The following is a 13,886-nucleotide window of genomic DNA, read 5'->3' as shown; positions in this document are numbered from 1 at the left end:
ATTTAGTATCTCCAGGAAGAAATTGATTGTATCTTTTGTCTTTTAAAAAATCCCAGTAATCCTCATACATTTTGAAGTTTTTTAGTATAGGGCGGCCTTAGGCTCTTGCACATTTCATTATTTTGTAATTGGGAGCAAAATATAATTATTTTCAGTGTGAGAGTAACATATACATGGGAAAGCCTGTATCGCTCCACGGGTGTTTGTATATCTCTTGAATAGATTTTCCAAAGTATCTGAAGTTTACAATTGTTAGAGAAATGGCATATCATAGGACAGCCTCCTTTTTCTTTTGCATTTGGTAGAGTTGAGTAAGCATTACTCATTTTTGTCAATATCTTGATTCTTCCAACTTGTGTTGTAATCTATAGTAAGGTTATAGTATGTACTCTTGTGGGTACTCTACTTTTTTTAGATGAGTATTTTACAGTGCTACTTATTTGAGTGTTTAGAATAATTCTGGTTCCACATTCATATAATCACTTAATTTCATATTTTAGACTACATTTCACCTATCTCTGCTTCCTACTAATATAGAAACATTGGCTGCAAAAAATGAAGTAATTAGTGATGGGGAAAGAGTGGAATACCTCCAATATCTAGGCATTTTCATTTATGAAACTCAGGCCATTAACAGAGTGATTTGAAATTTTGGAATTGATGTCATATACAAAGTCTAACAAAACAAGCCAAGTAGTAAAAGTATGTTTTAGAGAACTATGAAACTTATATAAAATATCTTGCAGGGGGAAAAGGTATTTTATTTGATTAAACCGACACCAGCCAACTTAGCGTTATACCAAAGATGGATGAAAGCAAACAATCAGTCAGAAATGTTTTTTGGTGACCAGGTATGTGTTTTGAGATATGTTTTGTTTGTAATGCATGCAGTAATTTAGTTTCTTGAAAGGGTTAAGTGTCATTTGAAATTATTAAACTCCTCACATCTTTAGCAAAATCATATTTGCTACGGCATATAATTTTTTAAAATGAAATTAATTTGTTTTATCACAAACTCATTACTTATATTTAGTGCTTTTGTGGCACACCCCATTTATGTGCCACAAAATCATCTTGGACGATTCAGTCCCTGTTTACAGAAAGATAGGGAATGGTCATCGGTTATACTGCGCATGCATGGTTTGAACCCTGGGTCAGTAGAGTGTAAAATCTTCAATCTTTTTGGTTTCTCTTTATGTTCTCTGTGTGCTCCGGAATCCCTAGATGCTACCTCACTCTCGCAACCCTTATATTTATTACCATTTTGTTTATTACCATTCATTTACCGTGTGATGTTAGCCAAAGTGGTAGAAGAGATGATCAAGAGGTGTCTGATTGATTGGTTTCCCCCGTTCTTTACAGAGAGGGGGGATAGAACTGTTTAGCAATAACAAACAGCTGGTCTGCTTACAATAATTTGGTAAGAACATTTGTAGGTACTATTACCTTTTATTTGTGTTGATTCGGAGAAATAAGCAGCAATATTGTGTTTGTATTACATTTACTACATTTTCTGTATTTTTGTTTGGTTTATTGTTACTTACAGTGTTCCCAAGGTGGTTAGGCCATTTTCTAACTGACAGGTCAGTGGAAGTATTACATGCACCACTTAGACCCTCAGGTAGCCTTCAGTCTCGCTCCTCACTTTTCACGGGACTGCGTGCTGCTAATAGCCATGTCCAGATTTCCTCATTTGTTTTCCCACTGTCAGGATCACCTGTAAACTGTTTTTTAACCAATAACTCATTCCTCAACTAATTCATCTCTCTTTTCCAGCACCTAATTATCTTTCTTAGCAAAGGAATAGTGTGGTTTCTACATCTTAGGAGGGAATTTACCATTCTAGGTGTTTTCCTCAGGATCACCATCTTGTTGTGCAGCTTAGTAGTTGAACACTAAATTTTTCTGTGATTTATTATTTTCTGGATCTTTGGTGCTATTCTAATCTGTTTTTTAGCAGCTGTTTTGATTTTAATTCCTAAAGTTTGGTATCAGTTTTGTATATCGGCTAACTTAATTTGAAATTCATTTTTGCTTTGTGAGTGAAGACTGTCCTTATTTTGTACTACTTTTATTCCTACCTAACAATAATAATGTTTCATTTATATTTTTGTATTATTTTTTGTTAGCGTATCATTGATGTCTCTCTCTTGGTTGCAATTGTTTCTTTTTCAATTGATTGTCTGATAATGTATTGATGTTGTTACGTATTTAGCTGGCCTTGAGAGAGGCTATATACGTAAACAGAAATAATTGAAGGAAGACAAGTTGAAATTAATTGAACTTACCGTAAAACTGATTATTATTGATAATTTCTTTAGAGGAAAAGGTCGCCAGAAAACTCAGCTCGTTACTTTACAGCTATTTATTTACAAAAAAGGCCCGTGCTGGCCTGGAGAAAAGGTAAATGATATTGGCCCCCACGTTGGGGCTTAGAATCTCTCATTCAATTCAAGCTGATTTTCATTCACTTGGGGTAATGCACGGCAGAGAGACAGCACGTGACTCATGGAATCTGGAAAAGAATCCCAGATTAAACGAGATAAAAGAAAAAATGACTTCTTGCTTTGATTAATTAATTCTCTAATACTGGGGAGAAGGAACTTTTTAAGGTTTCACTGAAGTATGCAATGACTCCATTGGTCTGGGACGATCACACAAGGGGAAGCATGCGGCCATGAGGCAGTGAGAGGGAACAAAGGGATGAATTCCTTTTGTTGCTGGAAATTGAATTGGGAGAATGAGGATCAAAATGATAATAGGTGATAAGGGAGAGACTGGCAATATGCTGTTCCACAAGACGTACCTGGATGTCGTGTTCAGTGTGGGCCTTTGTAGAAAATGTGGTTCTTTGTAGAAAAGCATGGGCCCCCCTTTGTCTGAGGCCTGGGTCATCGGCGCGCCACTCACACCCTGGATAGGCCTAACAGGAAGGCAGGTAATTTGACCTCTGTCCGAGATCACGTCTCGCAGCCAACTGAGACAGAATTCAGGTGGGTTGCTTGGGGGTTGGAAGTCAGCTTAACCCCCCACGATCAAGGCAAATCCTGGAAAACAAGCATACAGCCAGCAGAGGGGTCACAGGAAAGAGAGCTTAAGTTATAGGTCTAAGAAGTACCAATCTGCCTACATCCTTCCCTTTTGAGATACGTCCCTACAGCTGATAAAAGACTCTTTTCCTCCCAACTGGGGAACTCCCTTATCTCTGGCTGGCGGGTTTTGGTTCCCGCGTTTCACTAAAAATCAGCTGATATTCTAAAGAAATGGCTGCCGTTTTCCAAATCAAATTATTTAATTAATTGCGGGGTAGATGAACGATCTATAAAAGTCACAATGTGTATAACATCATTATCCTCAGTCCTGTTTATGTGATTTGATATCACACTGCCTGAGTTTTTATGTTTGCCAGTGGCCTTTGACTAATGTTTCATTAGTTCTTTGTTTGTGTATTGTGTTTTGTTTTGCTATGACCTGGTATTGTTGTTCTATAGAAAATGTATAAAGGTTTGCCAGTGAAGTCCTGCTATGCTTTTTTTTGCTACTGTTTGAGAAGGATTTTTCTCTTCAGTATAGTTATTGGTGAGGCAAAGAATGTTCTCCCAACTTTATTTATAGGATGTGCTTTGATTAATTAACTGAGTAGTAGTCACAATTCTTCAAGAAGAGGATGTGTAAGATCTGACATCTCAGGTTTGCTGATGCTTAGGCTTCTGTTTCATAATCCTCAGATTCCAGGTGGCTGGTTTTGAAGAAAGTCTAGATTCAGGTCAAGAGCCACAGCCAGCTACTTCATAGTATATGCCTTACTGAAGTTGTAGTCTTCTAAAGTGACATCTTGTAGCATTAGAAGTCAGCCAAGGTGCCAGGAGCCATTTAGCCTGTAACTTCCAAGGTAGTGTTCACCCTGTCCAGTTCAAATCATTGTCTCCATGTTCAAGCAGGTAATGTAACCGTAGTGTGGAACGTACAAGGGACCTGGACAGTGACTGTAACCAGAACTGTGATTACAGTAGAAGCAGTGGCCATGATCATTCATCTTCCCACAAGGATGGCAACAGCGTAATCAACAGTGGCTCCTAACACCTTTGTGAAAGTGACTACCAAGATGACTGTACCAAGGAGTTCAAACAAGATTATCTATACATACTGTGACTCCTTCAGTGCTCAGCTCACAGGGTATCACCAATGGTAACAGATCTAGACAAATCCTGGTGGGAGAGCCCTTTATTTTGCAGGCATCTCAAGAGTATACTTATTTTCTTTCTTCCACATTGGGGGTGTAAGACGTTAAATATATCTTAGTTTAACCAGACCACTGAGCTGATTAACAGCTCTCCTAGGGCTGGCCCAAAGAATTAGTTATTTTTACGTGGCTAGGAACCAATTGGTTACTTAGCAACGGGACCTACAGCTTATTGTGGGATCCAAACCACATCGAGAAATGAATTTCTATCAACAGAAACAAATTCTTCTGTTTTCGCATTGGCAGAGCAGGTAATTGAACCCGGCCCCTGAGATCGGTAGCCAAGCAAGTAACCAACTCGTCCAATGAGGAACCAACTGTATTGTAAGAACAAAGTTGCTGTTAGGGGTGTGTGGGAGGTACTCGTGAACATCCTTGAAATTAGCAGATGTTTGAATTGTGGCCAGGTTGACTTAGGGGTCTCCAATATTTTCAATATTCTTGACAAATTCTTTTTACATATGTTTTTAGTACACAATTCAAACAATATATGCATTGTTTTCTTTTTTTGAGCAGGTAGATGCGTGTTATCGTTGTGTAGTGCGTGCAGGAGAAACATTATTTATTCCTACTGGCTGGATTCATGCCGTCCTCACCCCTACTGACACATTGGTGTTTGGTGGAAACTTCCTTCATTCCCAAAATATTGAACTTCAACTTCAGTAAGTTGCATATGCTGCATGTCTATATTTTTTAATGAAAATTTAATATGTGGTGTATTAACAAGCATAGAGTTCTATTATATCAAAATAAAAATCTTTTTCATCATAAAGTTGGATTAAAAATTTGTAAATTTTATTATTAATTTTATTATCAATTATTAGAAGCTCCAAGTATTGTGGGATATTGTATTAACATCAGATAACATCTTCACTGTTCAGTGATACCAGATCATCAGTAAACCTAAATGTATTTTATATCTAAGTCTGCTTTGAAGGGATTATATGTAAGAATTTTGATTAATAAACAAATAATATAGTATCAACTCAAGAATTAATTTCCCAGATTTACAAACAGACACATTAGTGAATACAAATCTTCCATATTGGGAGACACATAGTTGCATAATCACAACTACCTACAACACAAAAGAAACTTTAAACAGTGAAAAAATTGAAGAAGATACAAGAAAATACTTGGGAATTGTAAAAACGATAATACTAGTGAATTAGGAGAGTAATGTAGAGATGATGTAAGCTCTTTGAACTTGCATAACTGAATGGGAATCGGTGGTAATGGCATGTTGAGAGGGAGCTTCTTTTTACCCAATAGAACAGTTTGTTCAACCGTGGTTTTCTTCATAGAAATAAAGACTCTTGTGGTTAATGGTGCTTTAATGAACAAAGATTAATAATAATGATTAGTTTTTCCAGACCTCTGAGTCTTATATTGAACAAAGAATTTACACCCAATTTGAACTTCAGAAGTTCCAATTCAATGCATAATTAGGAAGATCATTTTGTAATTGGTTTATAGCTGGAACAAAATTTAGAGAACTGTGGTACCTAGTGTTACAAAAGAAAAGGCAAAACTTAGACTTATATCTGGAAATCTAGTTCTGTGTCATGGGTGGTATAATTTTAGAATAACTAAATGCATTCTTTGATCAAAGTACTACGATAACACATTTTTCCATAGAATTTACATTGTTTTAGTTATTGTAACTAATGTAGGTTCGTAATATTTGTAAAAATGTTTTGTTATTACAATGGATATGTATTTTATTTCATTTCATACCTGCTTAATTTAATTTGTTCCTCCATTCCTTTATGAAAGTTTTGTTCATGAGTAACTTCAAATTTGCCTTGCAGAATACTTATAGAAAATATTTTCACTTGTGTAGACTGTTTCTTAATACTTTTATGTTGAAAATCAACTTTCATCTTTATGCCAAGTGTCTTCAATTTTACCTTGCAGAGTCTATGAAATTGAAAAACAAATCAATGCTCCAGAGAAATTTCGGTTTCCTCACTATGAAAGTGTCAGCTGGTACGCTGCCTCAAAACTGGTTTCAGAGTTGCGAGACATGGGTGCAGCAGGCACTAGAGTTCCGCCCATTATGATTGCAGGTGCAAGGGCACTAGCAACTTCTCTCAGACAGTGGGGAGGAGAGGTAAGAATTTTCTTATTAGATATGTACTTTCAATAGATGACTGTAGATACAGATTTTTTTGGAGTGCTGTAAGTTTAGTGTAAAATTTATTCTCACACCTTGACAATATATTTATGTACAACCTCTTCTGTTTTCTCATATTTTTTACTTCAAGTTGTCTCTGCAGAATGGTCGAGGTGGGTTAGAACCAGTACCTCCTGGGATTAATCCTGTGAAGCTATTCAAGGATCTCCAAAGAGAGATTCGATCTGCGGAAAAGCAGGTGATTGCTCTGAACCCTCCCAAACCTGAAAGAGAAAGTAAGAGAAAAAAGAAGAAAGTCATGGCTGAAGATTTCATTGACTATACCACATTAACAAGCTTCAATAGTGCCCTGGAGGAGAGATTACCGGACAAGAAGGTTAAAGTTTTGAAAGTCAATTCACCGCAGGTATGTTAAAGAATCTGTTTGTTAAAAGGAGGGTTAAGAGTATCGTGTGAAGGAAATTTTGTGAAATATTATCTTTAAAAATAAAATGAAGTTGCTCCATACTGTCAGGCTGTTGAAGTATGTAAACATTACCACATTCTTGAATAATAGAGACTACTGTTGAAGATATGCAATTAAGATGGTAATTATAATATTGTGGGTCAAATAAATTGCCACAAAGGTTGAAATAAATTATTAGTGTGTATTATGCTTGAAAAAAACCTTTCAAGCATAATGCCAAGATATCCTAAATTCTGAACATGATTTGGTCTCTGGAACGTTACTATGTTGATAACTTGAAAGTCTATTTTGTCTCAATTCCTACACATCTTGATGTGAATACATAATTTGCTTAATAAACCTTGTTACTTGCATGTTTTAATCAATATAGCACTATCGTGAAGTGATTTCACTCTTGATAGATGGCATTATTATGCATGTTGTCAGCAACAGACACAAACAAAAGTAAAACTTACTTATTAGAATGCCTGATGATATACAGTATCTTATTAAAGGTGCAAAGTACCCTAGGTGTTTTGTGGTTGTCCCGTAAAATGGTTTGAGATAAAGTATGAAAAGGGTTTGAATGCACAGTAGTGTGTCAAGAAATGCTTGCAGTTTTACTAGATTTTTATGTTAAGACCTGAATCAAAAGCTATTCAATGCATTTGTAACTCTAAACACAATTATCATAATGTAAAGGTCTAAGAATTCCACAAAAGTAGTGGAGTGCACAATTGCAGACTTAAAATTTTTGTCAGTTTAGTTTCAAAGCTCTGCTCCCTTGTTTTTCAGATGGAGATTAGTGGTGACCTTGCAAACTTAACAGATGACCAGCGTAGAACTTTGAAGCTGACCTTGCCCAAAAGTGCCACATACCCATATGGCCTCAGTTTCAGTTCGTCTGATTATGGGATGAGTGGAACACCCCCTCATGATCCAGAGTACCCACAGTTTAAGAATGAATATCCTTCAAATGTTAGGTAAGAATCATTGTTATAAAATATTTTTACATGACTAACAATGTCTCAACACAAGATGGGCTGAGGGTGTACCCTTAAGGTAAGAATCGTTGTTATAAAATATTTTTACTTGTCTAACAGTGTCTCAACACAAGATGGGCTTAGGGTATACCCATAAGGAGAACTCCAGAGGGACAGGATAAGGATTTTCTATTTTTGGTGGAATTCAGTAGCTTCATGCTTATATTTTTAGGATCCTAACACAGGACATAGGTAGTAGATTAGAAAAGTAACTCAAAATTAGGTGTGAAGATCAAATTACGATTGGCAGTCAAAGTGTCAGGTATCTGCAAATTTATCAGTAGGAACTAAGTAGGTGAGTGAAAAGAAGAGAGGAACAGAACCTCACAAAAGCCATGTGAAACAACATCGTATAAAAAGGTTAATTTGTTTAAATTGGTTTGGGAAGAGGAGTGAAGGTTTAGGTCAATTAAATTTGAACAGCTTCATGACAGACCATTAGAGTGAAGCAACACAAGATTGTTAAGAATCCAGCATAGGATGACCAAAGATTAGTGAGAGGGAAGAAATGTCCTGAGTATTCCTTGTTTTGTAGAAACCATCCAAGTGATTTTTATAGAAGAGTTAGATCTGAGTTCTTTGAAAGTGAGAGGTCAAATAAAATTTTAGATGCTCTAGAAGTAATTGAAGCTAAAGGGAACAACATTTGTATAAAGGTTCAAGCAGTCATCTCCTTGTGACAAGTTGAACCATTGAACAACTCTATGTTGGATGCTTTCTGTAAAATTAAGAATTAAGCGATAAAGATAAAAAAACAGGAATCATTATATCAACTTAGAATCAGAAATTATACTAGAGAGGCATAATAGTGGTTCCTGGGCTATTGGAATTGCTAAAAGGAGAATGTGTGAGAATCAAATACCTAAGAGTGTTACTTTTTGACGAAGCTGCAACTATTAGGAGAAGAACATGTAAATATTGTATTAGTAATTATTTAACATCTCTAAAATCCTTTATATAATCAGTAAATGGCAAATTATATTGAATAATGACCCTGATAACAACAAATTAAGAACAAACTTGCTGTTGGGATATGGAAAGTATTATATCAAAAGGAACAACAACAACACACATTTCATTCTGAGTTGTCTAAGAGTTAGTTACTCTCATTTGAGCCATATGTTTCAGGAATAACCCACATCATCCAGAATGTAAATGATTACTAACAGTTAAGAATTTTTCTTTTTGATCACCTAAAATATAATTAACAAATGTCAAGTTATGGAAACTGTAAAAAGAAATTTTGTCAGAATCTTCATTTTTCAATTACCCCAGTTATGAAATTTTAAAAAATCTGTAATACTATAAGAAGAAAAAATCTAAACTTCAACATTAAAAAAGACAAATCCTTAAGGTCAGGCCTTTGAGAGCTAAACAAATTATCATATTGGTCTAGTTATAGCACTTAATAATAATAATAATAGTAATATTTTGGTAGAAGACCCTCTTTTAGGCAAATTCTGCCATTCTTTTTAACAATAATAGTAATAATAATAATAATAATAATAATAATAATAATACGTAATAATAATAATAATATCACTCATAGAAAAGACTGTAGATCCATCAGGGCAGAAGAGAAAATTTGTATTTATGGACGATTTTAATTATATTTTTGCCACACTTCTATCCTGTAGTGTGTCTGCTTGAACTCTTAACAGGTGAATGTCTACATTTGTCCACCTTTCTATGAATTCTTGAGCCTTTCTACAGGTCTGTTGTTTCTTCCCTATCCACTGCTTTCTGGACTGTGCCTCATACCTTCTCTTAATATGTCCAAATCATCTCAGTCTTTGAGATTTGTCTTTTTTCCAGCCTCTGGACACAACCTCAACGCCAATTCCTCTCATTCGTGATATGATCTCGTCGTACTCTGACCAAGAATCTTGAGATTCTATGGTCACACCTTTTCAGAACCTCCAGCATTTTCCTTGTCAGTGCCCATGTTTCTGCTACATAAAGAAATGCAGATGTTATATGTAAACACATCGTAAGTCTATTTTTTCAAATGATGAAACATTTTATATTTACCAGTGGTCTAGTTATTTCTCTCTGTTCATTCATGCTGTAACTACTCTCTTGTTATTACTGCTTTCACAACTGTTTCACAGTCCAGTCTGTCCCCAAAGTATCAGAAGTGTGTTACTTCTTTGAAAGCAGCTCTTCCTACCATAACAGGGTTTTAGACTCCCATCACTTCCCCATTTTCTCTTGGAATTCATTTTTACCACTGAAAATTTCTTACATAATTGCATTTTGTAATCATGAGCACCTGTTGTGACACCATCTGTTACATTTGGTACACAGTTCAGAGTCCACCCCCTCACCTTCCCACAACGACCACATGGCTGCTCTTGATGGTACTTTTCCTTAACTTTCTTTCCAGTCACATTAAGCTTTGTTTGCTCTACAAAAATCCATTAATCATAATTTGCCTTATTCCATTTACAACAAACCCAGTTGAACTGGCTTAAGTGAAGAAAGGTTCCATTGTATAAGCATAGCTCTCACTCCACCATCCACCTGCAACATTGTACATTTTTTATTGTCGCTACGATTGCATTGGATGTGTGTGGTGGGTCCCAAATCTACGTCAGGTTCTCTCACTTTTCAAGTGAGTTTTATCTCTCTCAAACCTCTTGCTTGGCTTGGCTTTGTGTCTCATATGACAAGCAAAGTCTTATGGTGACCTATTATTCTCTTTTTTTACTCTTGAACATCTTTTTCATTCATTTTGTACACAAAATTAGCTTGTGTGTTACATGTTTTCATTACTTCTCTGATATTCGGTAATGTGCTAGTTGGAGGCAACTAAAAGCAAATAACACAAATTACCAGGAATCGCTATACGAAAATTAGAGATGCAGTGAAAATGTGCTAATAATTACAATCCTTGAATGGCACAACGCAAAAAGCAGCTTGGAAATGTTTGGTGGTTCTGGGGCAAGGGGGAGTGCATCTTAACAAGAGCAAGGTGCACAATAGCCTAAGCATGGATTTTCATGGGATATTCTTTACATGGTAATGGTTGCCCTGCATTCCATTTTCATTTATGTTAATTCAATTAATTTTACTTTTCTTACAATGTGAATCAAATCTTGATTTTGTTTCATTGTTACTCTTCTATGCTTTTGCTATTCATATTTATAAGTACTTGTTGAACTATAAGACTGGGCAACAGTGAATATGGCTTTTGTGGCCAGGGGTGTTTTTGGGGAGTTGGTGGCCGCAGGATTATTGTAAAGTGATGGGTGTGTACTAGAAAGTCATTTTGCTTTTTAAAAAATATGTATTAGTTGTTCCGTCTGTCTTTGTAATGCTTATTTAATTGCATACCTCAGTACTCTGTTAAATATATTTTCAAGATTCACAGATAAGTGACATAATCTCTTCCTGTAGTTGCCTCATTGTAGCTATTACATTGTGATTATAATTACTCATATCAAAAGTAGATCAGTTGTATATCACTGACTCAGCTAATAGCAGTATCAGAGAGCTTGAATTTCATGGTTCACCGTGCATCCTTGACCAAAAGGCCACAGATCAGGAATAGATTATGAATTACGCAAAGGACATAAGCTTCATTCACTGAGGTTAAGGTCTGTACAACAGGGAATTTTAAAGGTTTGTAGTTTCATGAAATGAAATTTTAACCTAATGGAAAACGGAGAAGAAAGGCATGTTTATATTGGCCTACTTGAAATGGTGCATGTACCAACATTTAATATACAGCAATAAAATAGGTAGGGATGAGGGAAAGGAGGAAGTGGCATGGGTGGAAAAAGGTAGGGGTGAGGGAAATGAGGAAGTGGCATGGGTGGAAAAATGTTCAGAACCAAAAAGGGATGGTATTTTCTGTGTATTTGAAAATAGGACATTAAATCAGTGAAAAGAAATTAGCAGAAGTTATACACAAATGATTAACTTGCAATTTTCTTTCACAGAACTGAATATGATTGGTCAGATAGTCCTGGAATGACACCTTACAAGTTGATTGATGCTGGTACCAACGTCCGATTGAGACTAGGTCGTACCAGTAGTACAGAGTCGGATGCCCCCTCAACTCCTACCTCAGGCATTAGAGTTAAGATAGAGTGAGTAAGCACTACTTTTCTGTGGGCTATGAGAAATAAGAGGTAAATTTTACAAAGGTAAAACAAGTCCAGTTAATTGTGGATTCAATACAGCCAACCAAGGGTGTAAAATTGTTGTATTATATCATGATCAGTTACATAGCAAAAAAGTGTAGCTCCAAGAGCATTTAATATGCTAAACATATGAGTGCATTCTAAGTGATCATGAGACATCCACCCTCTGGCCTGTATTAATTTTTTTCTTTTTACCTCAGATTTCATAGTATTTAACAGCAGTTAAATACTATATTTTCAGTGCCTAGTTCAGTTGAAGTGTAGTTTTCACCCCCTCCCACCCCTTTGAGTTTCATTAGGTTATTTGTTTTCATTATTGATAGTTTCCAATAATGGAAGGAGAGGAGGACCATTGATGTTGTGGGTAACACAGGCTGGTTTGGAGAATAGGTAGAGACAGTTCCTCTTGGTATTAATATTGAGAGGCTTATTGCATGGATGATTATGGCTAGGTGAAGTTACTGATGTTAAAGGTTCAGTAATATTGGGGCATGTAGTGGATGGAGAAAGATGATCAGGGAAAATGCTCCGGGAAGAGTGATTTCTTTTCCAACAGCTTGAGCTAATCAATCTGTAGTGGCACTTCTCAGAGGGCTAACAAAAACTTCCTTTGTAATTGTAATGGTAACATCAATCTTATCAGAAAACCCCCAAAGACATTCAGAATTTATGCACCTTCATATAAGGAAATTTCTCATTCTGTTTTTTGATTGTTTAATGACCACCAAATTCTCATTAATCAGCAATTGGCTGTGATTTCAAACAGTAATATCCTCATCCTTCACTTCCTTTAACCAGATACCATCTTATAGCCTGATGATGCTAGGGATGCTCTTATGTTCCTCAACTTGACATTCATCGTAGATGCTTGCTTCTCATCCTGTGCATTTACAAGTTAAGTACGTAGTTACAACCCTAATGTCACAGTTGGTTCTAAAACACCTTCAACATCCCAGTCATGGCTAGCCGGACTGTCTTTATTGTCTTCCTTTCTAGTAAGTCATGAAAGGGCTAGATGTAAGATCGACACCTCAGTACTCTCATACCAGTGCTTTGTGACATTGGGATGACTGGTAGTATTTTTTGTAAGGAGGAATTATGAAATTTAATTCTGTTGGGAATGTTGCTAAAAGGCCAGTGAAACATGGCCACCTTACAGCTGTGGTTGATTGCTGCATTCTTCTGTGTGGAAATAGAAGCTGCACCCTTTGCATTGGAAACAACACATGGTTGCTTGCTCTGAACCTTAAGGCAGTGTTGTCTTCCTTAGCAACAAGTGTCTCATATGACATTGTCTTCCTAAGAAAGTCTTTCTCATCCGCAATATGACATTGTCTTCCAAAGAAAGTCTTTCTCATCCACAATATGACATTGTCTTCCGAAGAAAGTCTTTCTCATCCGCAATATGACATTGTCTTCCGAAGAAAGTCTTTCTCATCCGCAATATGACATTGTCTTCCTAAGAAAGTCTTTCTCATCCGCAATATGACATTGTCTTCCGAAGAAAGTCTTTCTCATCCGCAATATGACATTGTCTTCCAAAGAAAGTCTTTCTCATCCACAATATGACTGTCTTCCAAAGAAAGTCTTTCTCATCCACAATATGACATTGTCTTCCAAAGAAAGTCTTTCTCATCCACAATATGACATTGTCTTCCGAAGAAAGTCTTTCTCATCCGCAATATGACATTGTCTTCCGAAGAAAGTCTTTCTCATCCACAATATGACATTGTCTTCCAAAGAAAGTCTTTCTCATCCACAGTATGACACTGTCTTCCAAAGAAAGTCTTTCCATCCACAATAAGGACCTACCTTATTGCTTCAAGACCTCAAGGAGTACTTTGGCAAACTTGTCCACACATGTAGCCTC

The 13,886-nt window shown here is 36.2% G+C and overlaps 2 protein-coding genes across 2 annotated transcripts in view; both read left to right on the top strand.

Annotated features, from left to right (window-relative positions):
- Positions 1–13,886, top strand: part of LOC135210947 (exosome complex component RRP4-like) — a 602,376-nt gene that overhangs the window by 264,915 nt on the left and 323,575 nt on the right.
- The window catches only part of LOC135210648 (lysine-specific demethylase 7B-like), a 60,657-nt gene that overhangs the window by 37,711 nt on the left and 9,060 nt on the right, over positions 1–13,886 (top strand). The window contains exons 7-12 of the mRNA XM_064243434.1: positions 747–851; positions 4,760–4,905; positions 6,161–6,356; positions 6,511–6,786; positions 7,621–7,808; positions 11,813–11,962. Coding sequence (XP_064099504.1) covers positions 747–851; positions 4,760–4,905; positions 6,161–6,356; positions 6,511–6,786; positions 7,621–7,808; positions 11,813–11,962 — 1,061 coding nt within the window. The remainder of the gene's footprint in view (positions 1–746; positions 852–4,759; positions 4,906–6,160; positions 6,357–6,510; positions 6,787–7,620; positions 7,809–11,812; positions 11,963–13,886) is intronic.

The sequence above is a fragment of the Macrobrachium nipponense genome, chromosome 4 (genome assembly GCF_015104395.2).
Source record: "Macrobrachium nipponense isolate FS-2020 chromosome 4, ASM1510439v2, whole genome shotgun sequence".
Lineage (NCBI taxonomy): Eukaryota > Metazoa > Arthropoda > Malacostraca > Decapoda > Palaemonidae > Macrobrachium > Macrobrachium nipponense.
Note: the sequence above shows the minus strand (reverse complement) of the source record. Positions and strands in the feature narration are given on the sequence as shown.